General features: G+C 38.8%; 1 protein-coding gene across 1 annotated transcript in view; it reads right to left on the reverse strand.

Annotated features, from left to right (window-relative positions):
* The window catches only part of STK32B (serine/threonine kinase 32B), a 182,871-nt gene that overhangs the window by 72,775 nt on the left and 89,764 nt on the right, over positions 1-20,332 (reverse strand). Inside the window, exon 4 of the mRNA XM_074821356.1 lies at positions 13,170-13,343. Coding sequence (XP_074677457.1) covers positions 13,170-13,343 — 174 coding nt within the window. The remainder of the gene's footprint in view (positions 1-13,169; positions 13,344-20,332) is intronic.

Consider the following 20,332-nt stretch of genomic DNA (forward strand, 5'->3'; position numbering starts at 1 on the left):
AGAATGTTTTCAGTGTGTACTCTGCCAGCAATTGCACAAATATCAGTCTTCTTCCAGTAAAAGGCATAGGTCCTCTTCCAATCTACATGGGCAGAAATCCATGTGTGAAACTAAATGAGAGAAGAAATTGATGACATTTCCTCTGCCTAAAGATAAATCAGGAGAGCATTGTTACTGATAAGCATGTTTGGCTTTGTCTGTTGCAAAAAGTTAGCATCAAAAGTGTGGTGTTTTGCAACAACTGAAATTCATACATCTGCTCCTTTTTTTTTTCACTGCCTGAAATATAGAATAGATCCTTTCAAGTGTATTACATTTCCTAGAGTTTGCTCAGTTTATTAGACAAACTTAGAAACAAAATATACAGGATTCCAAACACACACATGTGTTTAAGTCAGCCACTGTTCATAGTGTGTAATTAGTGTATAATTGCCCTAAAATTTACCTTAAAAGCCCTACCAACTTCCATATGTAAAAGTTCATCAGACACCTGTTAGAATAGCAGTATCCATATTAATAGTATCACATTGTTTAAGAGTTTTCTTCATCCATCCATTACAAAGTGCAATTAATTACAGCCAACATGGATGGCAATTAAAGTATGATTCAGCATGGTGGGCTTCACATGAAGGCCAAGGAAGCTGACAGCAACTTCCAAAGGTTTCAGGTTTTCAGTGAGTGCCTGGGCAGTCATGTTTTATGCAGCAGTGAAGCTTCCCATTAAACACATTTTCTGCTGATCCAAGTTTCAGCAGTACACTGTAGTGGGAAGAAGGGCTGTAGATCAGCAAGCAGATAGCAACCATGCAATGTTGCCTTTGTCACTCTGATCTGAAACCCCAAATGCTAGCGTGGAAGTCAGATTCCCCATCACCCTCACCGCTGCCATCATCTCCCATTGGTTCATGCCTGTGGCATGAGACCCATGGGTATAAGTATTTGGGTATTTATTCCTCAACTGACTGCCTCAGACCCCATAATATACACAACCAGGACATAACACTGAGCGGAGGCTGAGTATGTTCCACAGTCAAGTAAGCTTTGATGTCCTGCATATGCTTACCCTTCCGGTGGTTTTATAGATTTAACATATGTAAAAGTGAGCTGCAGTAGACCAGGATGGGAGGTGCAGAGTCTATGCTTGAAAAGAAAATTGTATTTGGTAAATTATTTAAAAAACTGACCTGCTACTACTTGAAATGTCAGTAGCAGCTGTCTGGTCTTCTTGTGAAATCCACCAACAGGAGCAAATATCCGGTTTTATGCTCCATTTGCTCCCTCCAACCTATCTTTAATGTTTTGAACAGAAGTCTCATGGCACTTTTCTACCTACAGCCTCACCTATTCTGAAAAGGATTGTAATAAATTACTTCTAAGAATAACTTTGGATGCTTTTAAAAAGAAACATTTACAAAGAAACTCACAGAGCAATAAATATGTGCATTCCTGTAGATTGTTGTTTAAGATAGATGAGACTTGACAGGCTACATTTGGCCCAAACCACAATTTTTATTCCAATACGCTACTTTTTAAGAAGTCTCCTTATTGTAGGAGATGGCAACAATATATTGCTTGGAATCAAACAGCCAAATATTCCAACTCCTCTTGGTGAACCTGGATAACGAATGAAAGACTGACAATATTACTTGAGTCCACAGACTGTAGTAGCAACATCCTGGTTAAGATTACTAGCCAAGAATATATTATGGGTGAAGGTGTGTTTAAACTACACCCTGTGCAGAGAAGCTGTTACAGTAACTACTTGTACTGAAATTATTGTAAGGATTATTCCTGGTATTTATTCAACTGAAAATAGAGATGAGATTCAGATCTCAGATTAAGATACTTGGATTAGCTTCTATTGTGAATTAAGCATCTATATTTCCATTTATAGTCAATGGATGTATAAACAACAGTCATTGGAGTGTAGAGCTATTCAGATGACTGGTTTTGAGTGACCTGAATAGCTTTTTAGATTCTGTGGACTGTGTTGACTAGTTATCCACTTGCTTGGACAGCCAACTAAAAAAAATATATACTCTTGCATTTAGATTTTGGTGAACTGTGGAATAAGTTTTTAAAAACATAAGAAACATCTTGCATGCTGTGTGGAATTATGAAAACAACTGGGGATGTTCTCAAGTCAAATTATTGTAAAGTGTTATCACAGAAGTGCAGGCAGGTATTTAAGCCTCCTGCAGGAGTCATGCTTCTGGCTCTTTGTCTTGTCTGACGTCATCTCACACCACAAAGAATGCAGCCCTTCATATGTGATAAATTGTGCTGTGGTTAAAATACCTTCCATGCTTAAGAATTTTTTTAGTTGCTGCCATCAAATAAAACATCCTCCTCATTTGTGGCATGAAAGCCTCTGAGTCTATATGGTCTTCAACCAGGTGAGGTTAAAGGGGGATGTCTGAGGAAGGAGCCCAGGGGTTCCTCGCTTCCCTCCAGGCAGGTGGCCATCACAAGCCCAGCTGTCTGCAGCATTCAGGGAACCTGGCACTGCCACACAGAGCTGCTTTTGTACAACTGGAGACACATTTCATCTCAGGGAGATAAAATCTTATCTGATGTAAGGAAACTGGTGACCAAGTGTTTCTTAGGAGGGAAGAGCAGGCACTGACTGAGCACCACCATTCTTCCCATTAACTAAAGAGTTACACTGATTTGATGTATATGTTCAAAAATGTAGACAATTAAGGCTTAATAATTCAATTTCCGAGCTTAGATTTTGTATAATATTCCTTTTTGACACCATATCTTCCAAAAGCAAATATTAAACAGTAATGATAGGATAAAGACTGTTGGCTGGCAATGGACATCCTTACCTATATGCTCATAATTCTTAGTTTCAACAGTAGAGGTACTCTGGGACTCAGGGAAATAAGCTGTTACTTTAATTAGTGCTCAACTCCTTATACATATGTAAGTGCATGTGTTTGCATTGGGGTCTGTCTGTAGAGTGTTTCTGTGACTGAGTAGGTTTGCAGAAGAGAGTTGAAGGAGCACCATCAGGGGAAAATTCTACAGCATCTCAAATTAAGAAGAAAGCTGTGAGTCTCTGTGGATTTCAGAGGCAGAACTCTAGATAATGAATACATTTAATTAGCATAAAAGCTGAGAAATGCAGCATTCTGGCAATAGGTTTTCCACGCAGCAAGTCATTAGGTGACTACATTAGTCATTGTTATTGATTATTGACAATGAGTTAATTATTGTTTACTGACTTGCATTCAAAATAGACCTTTGACACTCCTTGAGTAGACCTATTGATCTGATATTTTTAAAGAGGACCATATCTTAATTTTTGTAACACCCTGAGAGAGCAACATAGCAAATCTAAGACTACATTTCCCTACATCAACATCTTTTCTAGGAATGCACAGAGAGATCAATTTTTATGCCAGTGTATTAATTCCTATCTGCAGAACTCTGAGCAAGGTTTTTCACAGCTGGTGAACAAAGCTGTTTGACCATGACTATGACCAGGAGAGACATAGTCAAAACCACTCAGCCTTCAGTAAGCCTTACCCCTCTGACCTGGAATTCATATACTGGCATCAACCCCCTATTTCGCCTGTTACTGTACCCCCCCACTTCATGGTGCCTCTCTCCTATGTTCTCCATTCTCTCTGGTCACTCCTGATTTTGGCTTTTAGGGTCTGCCCCTCTACACAGCAGCTTTTCCTTGCCCACACCCCACATCACACTGCACGCCCCAGTCTCTTCTTCAGCCCTCCTAGTGTCTCTCTGGAAATCTCTGCATTTTATGCAGGGTGATAATGTCCTTTGTCTTCCCAGTACCCCCAAATCCATCTATCTTACCACCAATTTATTTTTTTCTTGCTACTGGTTCTCCAAAGCATAGCTGCTCAGCTGGCTGCTCAGCCATGTACACTGAAGGTCCAAACTGTGAGATCACGGGCCAAACATTCAGAGCTGTCCAACCAGTTTGTTTTTCTGACACTGTTAAAAAATTGATACTTTCTCTGCCATTATTTTTCTTCTAGTGTTTTTTATCATTCATGAAGTCTTTCATCATTCCAGTTCCATTACACATAATTTGACGTTAAATGATAACAACTACAGAGAAAGATGAGATTTTAAGCAGTGCTGGTTTTCACTAAAAACTAATGAAGTTTGAGGGCTGAATGAAGCCATAGAAAAATATGGTTTGAACCTCAAAATGCTTACAATCTGAAGTAAACCTGACAGCAGAAAGAGGGCCCACAGTTTTATAAGAAACTCACATTTATCTTCTAAATTACCTGTGCTCATAATTAAACCCCCAAATCTAAAAAAAAAGAGTATGAAATGTGCAATAAGAATATCACTGAAATAAACCATGAGACTATAACATGATTAGACACAGAATAGTCACTGTGAAAGGAAAAAGAATAAGAGAGGCTCCAGCCTTGTGATGTTTTTATCATTAGACTAGAAAGCAACTCCTCTGCATTTGGAGTAGCACTGAAGTTTCATGTGTATAAATGACTGAATAAATGACAGATAAATGACTGAACAAAAACTGGTAGCCACAGGAGAGAGGTAATTTCTTATTCTTGTTCGTCTCTCTGTAAAGCTGATTTTGATCGTCAGTGTAGAGAATGACCAAATTCACCAGCATCTAATTTAATAAATTTTGGTTCATTGAAATTGTACTGCCTACCAAGTGCTGTTCCCACCTTGCAAGGTCCCAGTTTGACACCATATTTTAAGGTCTTTCCGTGCTGACAGCAGTTCTGCATGTGCAAGAGCACCACAACTGCTGAATTGCAGGCTTGTCTTGTGTCCTCTGCTGCAGGAAAGTGCAATTACCCCTACTAGGTAAGTAGGAAAATCCCCCAGGGATAAGTGTAAGCTGTGTGCGCAAATGTTGGGAGAAGCAGAGGCTCATCGGTAGGACTGTATGTCATACAACATCAAAACTTTGAGCTGCTGTGCTTTCTCCTCTGTAAAACCCATCCAGGGGATTGGAACAGGAGTTCACAAAGGGTTAGAAACGTTTGAAAATAACCTTGAGGGAACGTCTTGAGGAGCTCCCAAAAACCGATATAGAGAATAAATGCAAGAGAAAAAAAATTGAGAAGCCAACTTAAGCAGAAAAAATCTCATGGCCATCTGTATCTTAATTACAGTCCCTGCCCACCAGATGATTTGTTTTGAAATATGAAACTCTGTCAGATTATCAGTGTTACAACTACTACTCTTTCTCATCCCTCCATATATCTGCCAAGTCAAAAATTGTACAAAGCCAATCACATCTCACCTGAAAAATCAAAGCTGTACTGAAAGCTGCTGAATGCATTTCTAAGTCAGGAAGGAAGCTTAAATTGCCATATCCTTTAATGAAATGCCTTCTGCTACACCATGGACAATCTACTGAATTCCTGAGATATAAAAGACTATTGCACCCATGAGGAAGTAATGTAAATGTGCACTTTTTACCTTAAGTCTTTATTATTTTGCCATATATTAAAAAAAATTTACATTGTAGGGAAATCTCCAAGGGAATGATAGAATACTCTAAGTATGTATTGCTCATCCAACCTGAGAAAATGTTGCAACCACTTAAGCAGAAACAGCAGAAAGAAGCAATTGTCCATATGGTGCTATTGATTTATACTTCTCTCAGCCTAAAGTTTACAGTCTTTTTCCATATTCCCTCTCTACATCTACATACTTTAATCAAAGATTTAAAATTTCTTCACTGACTACAAACAAAAAAAAATGACTCAAGCACATTGTATGCAAATCTGACACTTCAGTGGAGAGAATATGCCTGCGTACAGTAATGATGTTGTAAGATTTCCAAAATACAACACATCAGAATATATTTAATATAACATTAACACCAAAGCTTTGGAAAAAGGATCAATATTGTATCAGAGGGGGTTAGCTCTTGTTCTTTCTCCTGTTAATTAAGATTTCACTTCATTTTAATTTGATCTTGCTGGTGAGAGGAGCTTTCATTCAGACTCTTCTCCCCTCCCAGCTGTCACAGGGAGGTTGGGACAGCAGCACCACTCTGGGATGGCAGGTGGGGGGTGGAGGGGCACTAAACCAGAGTAAACCAGGCAGTGCCATATGAGGCAGGCAATTAATACTGTAGATACTCTTATGCCTCTCTAGGAATGCCTAATCATTTTAATTACTTATTGAAAATTATTTAAATGTTGTTATTAACATTCTTGATTGTTATATTTAGAATTACAATATCAACATGCTATTAATACATTGGACTTTGCTAGTATCTATAAGTTGGGAGCAGATGCCTATATTCAAATCACTTGAAGTTTTAAAGCAACACCAAGAAATTTGTAACTGATTCCTGTGAAAGAAAGATGGTTCTGATAACACTCACACTGCATTGGCCACAGAGAAACTAGCAATATACTAAAGCAGAAAATTAGCATAAACCCGATCAGATTTGTGAATAAAGACCTCAGATAATCTTGACTATAGAGCTCTGCTTCAATTCTGTCAGCATCTTCTGCTTCAGTGTCTGAATGTATGAAAATGATTCATGATCACAATTTTAATACTGAGGAGTGGGGGAAGGGAGGAAACCATTTAATTTCATTATCCATCAATAGGGTGATAAACTGTATTTTAATACATATCATGTGCCTTGAAGACTGATTGTATAAGACTTCTCTTCCTAAAAGGTAGGTTAATGTAAAGGAATTATTAAAGAAAACCGGATGGAGGGGAAAAACAGTAACACAGACAGGTGATGGCAGCTGATTTAGGTGGGGGGTGCACCCTGCAGAAACTAGAAGCAGTTCATAGGAAAGTCATTATAACCCCAGCACAAAAGTAAAGATGGGCTTTAAGAAAACACTCTGGAAGACAGATGTAGATGAATAAATTCAAACCAACATTATGCTCCCTGCCACAGTGACTGGAAAGTGGGAAATACAGAGCATGGAACTGGCAAACTGGTGTATAATATCTACATGGACTTTATATGTTCCCTTTGAGCACACTCCACAGAAAAGAGTATGCTGAGCCCAGGCACACATGGACCTGCTGGCATCTCCACGATGCTGGCTATCACACTCACTGCAGCAGCAAGATCTGTGGCAAGGTAATTCCCTGTTGCCCATTTTCAGAAAGATTTGTACTTTCTGATGTGACAGAGAGTCTGAATTTGCCTAGGTCTCAGTTTCTCTGCACTGTGTCCTGTTCCTGTGTACTTATCTATGAACAGCATGAAATGCTGATTCCCTCTTGCTCCAAGAAAGTTGTGTTTTCTGGTAGTGAGGAGTATGGAGCTACAACTATTTGGAGGAAGTCAGACACATATAAGTCCACAATCCCTAGTTATGGTATTGTGATTTTAGAGTTTTAGAAAAAAACAGGATTTTCCATGTTTATTTTGTTGGTTGAAGCTAAATAACAATGAGGTGAGGAAGGATTCAGGAAAACCTTTAAATCAGTGTGTAAAAATTACAGTTCAGTTAAAAATGTTTGAAATTCTTTCTAGTTGCATTATAGAAGAAGTAATAAGACATAACTTTTTCTTCTAGATGCATGTTGTGCACTCCTTTATGTCTAGATCATATCCACAGTTGTCTGTTTCTAAACAGAGAAGCAAGCGATAAGAAAACCAACTACAGTCACAGAACTTTTTTTTTTTTAGTGAAGGACACTTGTTCTCTAGAGCTGTATACAGCACAAACAAACACTTAGGATGGGCTCAATTTAGGTTATCTTTGGCCACGGGAAGTTTGTCACCTAATGCAAGATAGCTGGCCAAGCTCAGTCTACAGTTCAGATGCTTCCCCCTCCTAACATTTTCTGGACACCTGAATTTTAAATGATGTGGGGCTGGTGAGATGAGTTTTCCTTGGCTAAACAAAATATTTCATGTAAGTACATTCTTATAACTTTGCATTAATGAGAAGAAGGAGGATGAAAGAAAAGGCCAGACTGTAAGGAACCAAGCAATACCCTGCTGACTGCAACGAGGATTCCTCAGTGATTGGTTATGAAAGGAGTGAGGGTATGGTGCATGTCTTCTGGTGTTTCACCTGAGTGATGAAGGGAGAGCACACTATGCTCACAATAAAAGATTATATCACTGCCACTGGCAGGACTGGAGCACCTGATGGGGCATCACACATCTCAGAGTGTTCCCTGTGTCTCTTCGCCAATACAGGCAGTTTTACTTCATTAGTAATCTAGTCTCTGGGTATCGAAATCTCAGTGTTTTTCCAAACCAACTTTATTTATTTGCAGTATGTCATCTGGTATATCAAATAACTTTTTCTTTTACTGTTGCCAAACAGAAGTAAAATTAATTTGTTCTTGTAGGTAGAGAACTCCATTCAAAAGTTGAAAGGCTTGTTCTCTGCATATTCATATCTTGTGATATCAAATTCGTTTTTTAAGGACACGACTGAAATTTAAATACCTTTTGTGCATATAATTTGTGAATTTCTTTTTGATTAGTGCTGGTTCATAAGCATTCAGCAGGTTTTCTGTGCTTTGTGGTTTACATGGTGTTTCTTCTTTGGCTGGTTTGATATGTTTTCTAATTTGCTTCTACATAACTCATTGCTCAGTTCCTGAAATTTGTCCTTGGAAATAACATGGGCTTCCACTTGTTCAAAGAATGTAATACTGTGAGATAGAAGAGACATGGGAAGACAAATTAAGAATATTCAATGGACAGGCCTCTTGACCTGTTATGATCTTTGGTAGTGCTTGAGAACAGCAGTCAGACAACGGTTATTTTTTTTCTATTTCATCTACTTCAGACTCTACTACATTTTCTTCTTTATCTACACATGTAAGAAAAAGACTAGTAGTATGAGCTGAAATCCGTAAGGAACTGTGTCCTTTTAATATGTCCTGGTAAATCTCAGGTTGGCACTATTCTGCCTGTGACATCTGTGAAAAACAACAAAGGTCAAATTCTCCATTTTCAAATAATTTCCAAAACTATTTACTGCTTACATACTAAATGGACAGGGTTACGAAGGGAACATTTTAAATCAGAGTTTGTTCTTCTGGTGTATGGTATCACAAGAGAGACTGGGAAGGCCCATTTTAAAGAAGAGTCTAACCATTTAGACGTATTATCTTATTTCATCAGACTGCTGGGCACCTTGAAAAGCTAAACAGTAATGAACACACAGGTGTCTCCTACGCCATAGTCCAGCCGAGCAGTGCTGAACAAAGAGTACATCTTGTCTAGCTGTTAGCAACAAGGCACTCATACTCTGCAGTGGATCATCTGGCAGAGGAATATGTAATGCTCAATTTGTCACCATTTTCCATTGGCTTTTGTCCACCCTGCACTGCTGCTGAGTAGCTGTTCAGAGCTGGAATAGCTCCTGATGCCACTCTCCATTGGAAGCAGAACTTGCAGGATTGGACAATAGAGTAGTGATCACAGTAGCCACACAGCACAGACTCGCCAAGTCAGACTGATTCCAATCATATTGTGCTTCAAACAAAAATTTAGATGTGTGCATATATATGTACACGTACACACACAAATGATTTTGCATTTAAAAAACCCACTGAAATAAAAAAGCCCCGGGCATGCAGATCAAACAGCTAGTCCAGTATCCTAAAATCATGCTGGAAGGTTACTGCAATTTCCTTTCCAGACATCTGCCACATCCAGCCTTCTTTCTGAGCAGATGAAAACCAAGGCAGCCAAATGATGATGAAAAGTTGTAAGGGCAATGCAGTTAACAGTTGCCCCCATAGAAAGAGAAAATGTAATTTTGTCAGTACAAGCGTGTTACTTGGGCAGCAGCCGCAGCAGTGCAGGGCCAGATCTGCTCCAAGCCAAGGCTCTAGCTGCAAGAGCATCCTGGGAGAGACAACACTGGAGCTACTGCTGGAAGAACTAGCTGAATGAAAATGGGCAGCCTACTTCAGTGAGGAAGCAGGTGGTTTTATTGGAATGTATGAACAGCAACATTTGTGAAAGGAGGAGGTTGAGTTACTCATGGCTGAAATAAGTTGATTCATCCTTTGATAGGGAAACTTTTGTCCAACATGTTATTCACTGGTATTATACAAACAGCACTGGAAAGAATGTGTTTAGTCATACTGTCTTGAAACTTGATGTCTGCTAATGCAGAATGCCGGATTTGATCCAACATTTAAGAATGAATGAGACCATGTGAATTGTCAGAAGCCTTTCTGTGTGTACAGGATCCAAGGGTCTATGATAAACACTGTTTATCCAGCTTTTAAAGAATTACTTTTTCATTTAAGAAATGTGAATAAAATATTATTATAGTAGGACTGTGGGGAAATAGGGGTTTGTGATGTAGCCATTACCTGTGACCAACAGTTTAGAGACATCTCAATATTAAGTTAGCCGTTGTGTAAGTTAAGTGAAAAATTTGCTCAGAGTAGTTTTCATTCATAACTTGAAACTTACAGCTTTTCCTTTTAAAGTATTTGCCATTCTGACTGAACATCTATGCAAATACAAACATTTACAATAGAGTTGCAAGTGACACACACAGTGCAGCATTTATTATTGTGCCATAATAAATAAAACCACTATTGCAGGATTGTGCATGATAACTATGGATTTATATACATGGATGTGATTAATAAAAATGATAAGTTTCATAAACATACCAAAACAGTAGTGGGTTTTACCCTATTTATGGTTAAATTTGTCCCTGCAAAAACAATACTTCTATTGGTGAAATGATTGCCACATTCAAAATCACATCAACAAATGCAGAGGCATTGCAAGGCATCTCCAAGAGGAACTCGCATAGCACTGATCTGGACACTTCTACATCCATTCATACACAAGTGATAATTCCTGTCCCCTCCATTATCACTTCCTTTTATAACAAACTCCTGGAGCTGCAGGTTAATCTTGAAAAAGGCATTCTGTCATGTTGCCGGATGCCATAGTAATGGAAACCTGCACACATTTCATACACATCTGCAAATATTGAGAAGGAGTTAAACTCCTGACACACACCATATATTCAGCTCTTTATAATACTGCATTTTGAAAATCCACCTACCCAGTCTGATGAATCATTCAACTATTCTTTCTCTGTAGCCCAGAAAAAATTTAGTAGGGGGCTCTCTCAATGACTCCATGACTCACTAATCTTTTTTTTCCCTTTTGCTGCCAATGCACTCATTTAAAAGTGAAAGGTCTAACACAGTTTTGTAGGTTAGCGTGTAAATGCTGACTGGAAGCACTTGGTCACAATGATATTGTTGAAGTCTACTACCACTAAGTATAAACACCAACCAGCTCACTGATTTCATCTCTGACCGAGATGGTGCGTTTGCAATGATAAAGTAATGGCTACACATCTCCACTGTGCATCACTGCTGGCTCAGGTCCTGAGCCAATTTACATCAGCATTGTGCTCTTGATACCAGCCATGCTGCAGAGATTTATGGCAGCTGAAGCGAAAACCAGACCCCAGAACTTGCCACCAAATGTAGCCAACAACCAGCTCCAGACACCCATGGCTTCCTCTGCCTTGGTGCAAACCAAGTGTGAAAGCCAGTGATGTTACTCCATACTACAAGTGCAGAAGAAAAAAGAAATCAAGTGGTCGCTAGTCATGATTAAGTAAAACGGAAGAGAATAAAGTGTCTTGCCCAGTTTCACAGTTGGACCACAGCAATGCATATACTGTCACAAAAAACTATTAACAACCATAATAACTTCAATCCAGTCCTTCATTCATTCTCTCAAGACATCTGCCACCTTTCACAGGTTTTTCTGTGAAACATTTTTAAGTCAGAGGCTTGTAGCAAAATACAAGTTTTGATTATGAACTAGATTCTCTCATGAATGTTTTGACAGCCTATTTGCATAAAATGTCTCATCATTAAAATAATGGTGGGAAAAACGCTCATCAATTTGTTTTTCACCAAGAACATTCCTTAAGGCATAGAAACAAAGGTCAGCTGAAATTCTGAGCTCCACTTTTAAAATATTCACTGAGAAAGGAAAACATATGCAAAATACATGGAAATGTACTAAAATAATAACAGTGTGTTAAAGATATAAAATTTCAGAAATTGCATGCAATATTTGTGGGAGTTTTAATTGCAAGCAAATCAACTGTTGCAATGTTTACTTGAATATTTTCTTGCAGAGTTTCAGTAATACAGAACAGCCATCTACCACTGCACCTCAGATCAGAGAGATTTCATATGGACCCTCCCTCTTCAGAAAGTCAGATCATATTTTTTATTGGTTCTTTATTGCAAAATCATGAGGCAGCTCTGGTAGATGGATGGGATGAAAACTCTCTATATATTTGGAGGAATTTTTTTATACTGGACACTGGAAGATCTTGGTCTCTGAAACTCACATGCAGCTTCAGTAACACACAAAACTAAGCGTTTTTGAATTCAGACCACTGTAAATCAGGAAGGAATATCCTGAATTTAGCTAAAAAAGAGTAAAATAGAGGCTCAAGCCCATAATTTTAAATTTTACAGTTGTTGTGTTAACACAAAAAGAGAAGTTACCCTGTTGCTTCAGTTAAACACCAAATTGTTTAAGGAAAACAGACCTTGGTGCTTGACACATTTTTTGACATGAATACTATGATTGCCAGCTGTAAGGCAGTAAAAATAACAGGTTGTTGTAATCTAAGAAGTGCAAAAAGGATGCACCATCTATCACTGTTCCAATTTATTTCTACGATTTCTTTCATTTCCCCACCTCTTTTCCTCCTTCTGACCTTCATGCAGATTCTGCAAGTAAATAAATTGTTCTTTATCCTCAGCCTTTGGTTTTGTGACCTTTCCCTGATGTTGTGTGAAGTTGTTCTACTGGTTTACAACATTTTTGTGTTCAGGAACACTGAGGCACTGGAGAACTAGAAATAAATTAAAATCAGCCAGGATGCTGTTGTGGGTTATATTTAGTGTTTAAAGACCAGAGTGAAAAACATACATCATTGTATGAGATCAGAACAAGAAAAAGGTAGTATGAGAAGGATATGGGGCTACTGAATGGCTGAGGGCAGAAAGAAAACAATTTAAAAAACCTTTTCAGATCCAAATTCCACCCTTGGATAACAATGAAAACTTTTCAGAGGTTTTGAAAAAACAGTCATGTAATCAGATATGTGATAAAATTCCTCTGCTTTGCCAAAAGCAAGCAGCCTGTCCCTCAAATGAAATACACTCACCTGTGAATGATGTGGTATCTCTGCAAATAATCCAAGGAAAGTGCCAGCTCACAAATGTACAGCTTAACAGTTCCTTCGTTAAAGTGCACGTTCTGCTGCAGATGGTAACGCAGATCGCCTCCGAGTAAGAGATCAACCACCATGAACATGTCTTCTTCATCTTGAAAGGAATACCTGGAAGAAAGAGTTACAGCTGAGATCTCAGGGGCAGTGACGCAGCCACAGCCATGCCCTGGGGTAGCTCTCAGTTAAGCAGACCTGTTCATGGTAAATCCATGATTTGCTCAAAAGGCATTCACTGATTTCTCACTGCTGTGGTCTTATCCTGCAACCAGACTTTGATTGTGGTGGGACTTTCTGCTTTCAAGGCAAGCAGAGCTTGAACTGCTGCCATACTACTATCCTGTTTTAACCATAGATTAACACCTGAATGTTGATAAAACAGTATTTAGAATACCTTTCGGGTTTTTACATTTTTAACCATAACATTCAGTTGACAAAATGGCTTACTAAATAGCAGCAATAAAATGGAAGACCTTGAAACACACTTGGTATTCACACACATACAACTGTAGCTCAGTGCCTATGGAAATTATCCTGGCAGGATTGAGAGCTGCTGTCCTGGGGGTATTTTCCAGATTCAATAAATACACACAATGTTCTATTAGCTGAGTATTTTCTACAGCTTGTAGTGTAGTTTGAAATTCAGTAAGAAATAAAACTGTAATTTTACTGCCTAACAATACATATTTTTTTCAGTCTGCAACTTATATCTTATAAAATGACAGTCTTCATGGTTACTGACTGAATTCTTCTGGATCCTTTCCCAGAACTGCCTGTTGAATACTCTGAGGACCAAATTCTGATCTGATTTAAAACTTGTAAATCCAAAGGTGTAGCCAGCCAATGTATAGTGTATATATACTGCCTGGGCAAGCAGGAATTTCCATGTGTTTCTACTTACCTTGGTTATGCTGCCATTGCTCTGTTTATTCCTGATCTGAGTAAACTGACAGAAACTCTCTGGTTTTCATTTCTGAATGCAACTGTCTAAGATACAATATTGTAGATTTCCCAAATGGGGAATGGTAAATACCTTATTTCTAAAGTCACTCTTCTCTTAGAAACTGTTTTAGAATTAGTTTTGATGTAAAGTTATATTAGCTTACACCAGTTGTGGATATGAACTGCTGAGAGGTGATCCACAATGATAGTGCTTCTTCCTTCACCTTTTCTCCCATGAGGAGTGTAATATATGTTGGCTACAGATGTGATTCAGACCTCCTGAACTGTAAAATATATGCTAAGAAAATGAAAAAGAGTGGACTTCCAGAAAATCTGTGCCTACCCTCCCACCAAAGTCAGAAAAGTCTATATTAGATTATTTTAATTGACAGTTACATACGGGTTCACTTTCATTCCCAGGCTTGCACTTTCTGAAATGCAGCACTGCTTAGGGGTTGTCACAGATGGTTCGTTTTGTATTTAAATGCCTTCGATTCTTTCTGAACATAGCCTGAGAAGTGAGTATCTCTAGGTACTCTACTCTTGCATTTCTGTATGCCTGCCAAATGCCAGGAGGGGAAAGCCATTTTATTTGCATTAAGCTTACTTCTCAATAAGTCCAATCTCTGAAGCAAAATAGTAAAGTAGGTGGCACATGGTGTCTGCTCACCTCCAGAGACTCAGAATTCCATAACACACGTTAAAAAACCAAAATGCTTCAATTACATTCAAATTACTCTGATGTTGCGCATTACTAAGCCTGGAGCAATTGCAAAAGGAAAGCTTAAATACGCAGTTATGTTTAAGATATTTTCTTTTTTGACACTGCTGTTATTTTAAATGAAGTAATTGTAGCATTGAGCAGATGTAATGAGAGGGATATTTTCCTTCAGTTACTGTTTGAGTAAAGTGTAGATTTTGTCTGGTTTCTTTCTAGATTAAAAAAAAAAAAATCCAAAAAGTTACAAATTGAAAACTCAAATGCCTAAGTGAAATACTGTGTCTACTCCAGGAATAGAGAGCTCTTCTGGTTTCTAGAATCATATGATTACAGATCAGCAAAAATGTTTCTGGTGCAACTCTGGTCTTGCGAAGAAAAATGTCTTGAGTAATTTCTTCAGTGATTCAGCCGCCATGAGGCAGAGGATGAAGGCAGAGTAAAGAGTGACTGCTGTGAACTTGCTTTTAAATCCAATGACTATTCCCATTTCTGGGAAAATGATGAGTGTATTTCAAAGTGTACCCATGAATGTTTAGTCTAGATAAAAAACCCATTAGAACAATCCAGAAATAAATGTGAAATCTTGTTCTCATTCATGAATGCTAACACCTGATGGAACTGGGTTTTCACTCCAAGCATGTGTTTCTGCTGATGCACTCTGTTTTCCTGTTCTTTCTGAGTGAGGAGTGGTGGTCCTCTGTCATCTTCCAGGAAAGCTTTTGGTGCATCTGTGAATTGTTAATGATTTCAAAGAGAGATCAAAAAGTTGAACCAGAAAGAGCTGGTACTCTATTCCATTTCATATGTCAGGAAATAATACTCTCTACATAGAAGAGCATGTCTACAGTCAGGTGCGGAGGGTTGCATGTTAGCTCTGATCAAACTCCATAACAATGTGAGAGCAACCACACTAGGTCAGACTAGACATTTAACTAACTTGGGAGTCACCAGAAAGCAGACACTCGGGGAGGAGCAAAGAACACTGTAGAGATATATAAAACTTTCCCTCAGGACTCGACTAATCTCCACCCATTCACTGCTCCAGGACTTTCAAGGACTCTGTTTGACATCTCTGGGAATCCAGGCTGCGATGACAAGAGACAAGTTTTGTCCAGCAACCTGTCGGACTTGTTAGTGAATGATTGGTCTCCTGCTACTACACCTTGGCTCTCAGATAAACATATCAAAGTAAGTACAATCCCTACAAACAGCTACAAGGCCTCCAGAGGTGACTGTACCTCTAGTTTTGAACCCAAACAGACAAAAAAACCCCAAAATCAAACCTGAAGAGATTCAGAAGTACGGCTAATGTTTGCACTCATCAGCCTTCCTGCATCACACACTTTTAAGATTTGGCTGGGCATGTTGCTGGGCCATCTTCTCTAGACCATGCTTTTGCCAAGAAAGGTTGGGCCAGATGATCCTTCAGGTCCCTTCCAACCTGGTATTCTATGATTCTATGATTCTGTGGTCTGTCATGACCTCTGAATGGAGCACAGGACAGTTTTATTTAGATGTTGAAGCTAGAATGATGGACACAGAGACACAGCTCTTGAGGAGCTCTATATATCCTTTCTGATGTTCTCCTCTTTCACTTGGAGCCAGATTTTTCTTTCATTTGTACTGATATATATATGGTAACTCTGCTGATCCTGTCAGAAGTGTTATATATACTAGTGCAGTTAATATATAAGCTGTATAGGCCCAGTTTGAAAGAACAGATACTGTGGATTGGTATGTTCAGTATATCAGCAGACTTTTTCACCCACTCTAAATTATATTGCACCTGACACGCATCATTATGCTAATCATATGTACACAGCAATGGATAATGGAGTTTTCCCTGCACAGTTGATCCAGATGGGTCAAACCTGTGTAGATGACATTTCTCTGACTATCTGGATCAGACCACAGTGAAATTAAAGGTACTGCAAGATCATTCCAAGAGAATTTCTGGAGGCTAAATGAGTTCATCTCAGTGAAATTATGTGTCTACAACCTATAGGAGAGCTTGGATATGGCAAAGAGCAGAAGGTGTCTGGAGCTGATAGCCACTCCACTAAGTAGCTCCTGCAGCTATACATTTCTATGCTACTGAATGCCAAGCAGGAGTTGCTCCAGGTCCTGCTGTGCAGCTGGGTACCGAACAGTGTTGCTCCTGCTCTGCATTAAGGACTCACAAGACTTGGTGTACCAGCTCCTGACCGGTTTGGTTTGTCATGGACACAAACAATCTAGTCATCTGTCTCTCTCCCTTACACAAATGCAATGTTTTTTCTTTACACAAGACATGAAGTATTCCCTTTTAGCTTCTTGGTTTTTCAATATTTCAAGAAATAAGTGGTTTTGATTTATTGGTCTAAGAATTGAAATTGACAGCAAGTGAATTATTTGCCATGAGAAAAATTAATCTTTGAAAATATTGGTGCAGGTTGGGGAGGGACTGGTGGCAAATCAGCCCAGTGGAGATTAGTTTTTTGAGTAAGCACTGTAATTTTACTTTTGTAAGCGTCTTATCTGCTCAAATGCAAATGACATACAAAAGGACTGATTGGTTTTTGAAGTAAAATCAGAGATTGTTTGGGATTTTTATGTTAACCGGGTAACTGAGAAATACCTGCTGAATGAATTATAGCATTGCGACTGATATTGAATACTAATAATACATTACTAAATTACTGTAAAGACAAAATTTTAATCCTCCTTGAGATTAAAGAGTAAATGACTTGGAGTAAATTTTTGTCTTTGTTTCTGTTGTTTGTTTGTTTCTTAAGTAGTGTCATGAACCAGTCGTAGGAAAGCTGTTCTAATTACAGAGATAGTCTCTGCTTTCTCTTGCTTGAAGAAAAGTTTTAATGCATTAGAATCAGCTTTCTCCAAATTAAGATAAAATAATAATGCCCCTAGCAATAGCAAATTGGATTTTTGATTATCTTCAGACTGGAAGATAAACTACCATTGAACAAAATCCTCCATGGAAACAAATTTAAACAAAGCAGTTTCTGAACAAGTTATATCTGTTTCCATATTTATATCTGTATATTTGTTTTAATAATATCTATTTTTTGTATTTATATCATATTTGTATTTATTGTTTTTATCTCCGTCTCTTCACAAAAGCAGTTACAGATGAATTATTAAGATCATTTTCTCCCTCTGCATTCCTTCATCTTAGTTAGCTAGGGTAATTTTTTGTTGAAATCCTGCCAGATGAGGTACCCAGTACCCAGAGTTCTTGTTTCATACATATTACCTGGGGTAAAGGACATCACGATGGATATTTTATATATGACTTTAAGAGTAAAAACACATTACAAAAATTTCATCATTAAGCCCAAACCAAACTTCATAAATCTGAGGTAATCAGTTAAAGCAAGATAAGCACAGTTCAGACATTCAGATAACACCTCTGCTCTGTCCTGAATATGATAAATTATTAAGTCTTGGTAGCTCCTAATTACAAATTTAATGAAGGATCATTTTCCAGTTTTCCCCTGGTAGTATTAAAAGGAGGAGGTAATATTTTAGTGACATGAAGCCCCTAGTGACTGTAGATTTTCCCAGTGTAGATGTAGATGTCCCAGAACAGCGCAAAGCAGAGAGCTGTAACAGTACCTTGGTTGTTAACTTTGCAGTCAAAACAAGGAACGCCAAGGGCTTGGGAAGAACCTGCCCTGCATCTCAGTGCCTTGTGTGTTCCCTCTGTGAGCCCTTCTCAATTCCTGTTGCAGAGCTGCTCAGTGTTGGCCTGGATTAGCAAAGCCTTGAGGAACCTTTCAAACACAGGCAGATCCCAACAGGAAAAACTTCCATAAGCCAGTTCAGCTTGTCCAAGAGAGAGCAGGCAGGTAATGGCTTGACCATCATTAACTGGTCAGACTGGTCTCCTTCAGAGAAATCCTGTGGTTGCATCTGGGCTGCCTACTGCAATCTCATGGAGATGCCTGAGCTAGGTCTAAAGAAACCACCTCACTGAGATGAAAGGTTAGTTGTGGCACCTCAGCGTTGCCCCTCTTGTGAAAGCAGAATTTACTACCTCTGACAAAGCATGAGGCTGGTCTAGTTATAGCTGGGCTGCCTGAACCCAAGCTAGCGCCCCTGTGCAGCGTTGTGTGACTGTCCCGGCTTCCCTGGGAAGACTGAACTCCACTTACAGCAATTCACTGGTGCTGCAGTCCTGAGTATTCAGATGGAGTCTGAATTATTTTCAGATGGAGATTGAATTTCCACTCTGTAGGAAAGACTGTTGAAAAGTGGACTTTAAAGTTCACAAAGGAATTCAAATGCCGGAGCCCTTACCCCAAACCAGGATCTAAGGGCTTTAAGCTCTGATGTTCCCAGGGATTTCCAGATCTCCTAGAATCTTTACCTCACAACAAAATTTCCAGAAGCAGTAGACTGCCAATGCTATACAAATCTCCTAGGAAACTATGCCAAAAAGCTCTGCATCCTAAAGTTTGGGGAACCCTTTTTGGAAGGTACAGCAAAGCTGAAAATTGGGACTTTTACTTAAGGACAAGCTTTTGAATGAAGACCTGCTTTCTGCTCAAAACCAATATGAAGCATAATGTTACCACAGCTGATTCTGCTTGGCTTTCACAGATATGAAACGAATTTTGCCAGCAAAAGAGTTACTGAATTTGTTTTTACATTATGTATAGTTCTACATGACTCCTAATTTGAAGGAGTCATCTTGCTACATTACTAAACAGAGGAAATCAATGCTGCAGCTGTATTTGCATAATAAAGATGCCCAGTGAATGTCATGAGCATACTGAGACAAGACTGGTTTCTGCAGAGCTCTTAAGGCTTGCACGAAATAAGAATGCATCAAAACTGCCTCTGGATAGAGAACAATGAAAAATGCTAATAGAGTCTCCCTAGGAAATATGTGGTGAAATGGTCAGGGCAGCACACTCACAAGACTAGACAAGGCACAGCAAATGCAGCTGCAGGTGAGGCAGGCTGAAATGGGGATGTGGCTGCCCAGATGCACTGCCCTCTCACCCTTCTAAGGCAAGCACTGCTCCAGGAGCTTTCTCAGTTCTTCTGCTTGTCCTCAAAGCTTTTGGAGCCAGAGAGAACTCTTCTGCACTCTCTACATGACACATAGCATAAAGAGGTCACCAGGTACCTACGTGCTGATAATATAATAACATTTACTAAGATTAATATTCCAAATAACTAGGAACCCATATCTAACTGACCTGTAGTTTGTACAAGCAGAGTTTATATACAAAGGGGTTTATATTTTGCTGAGATAGAAAATCAGGATTTTATCTTTCCTTTATAAAATAAAACATACAGTACAGCATACAGCCTTATTACACCTATTTACCTGAAAGAAGCAAACAACTGAACAAAATAAAAAGAGATAAATTCGTAGTCTCTATGTAACTTATGACAAGCAATATGCATTAGGTAGCAGACAAATATA

Source organism: Strix aluco, chromosome 4, assembly GCF_031877795.1.
Source record: "Strix aluco isolate bStrAlu1 chromosome 4, bStrAlu1.hap1, whole genome shotgun sequence".
NCBI classification, from domain to species: Eukaryota; Metazoa; Chordata; class Aves; order Strigiformes; family Strigidae; genus Strix; species Strix aluco.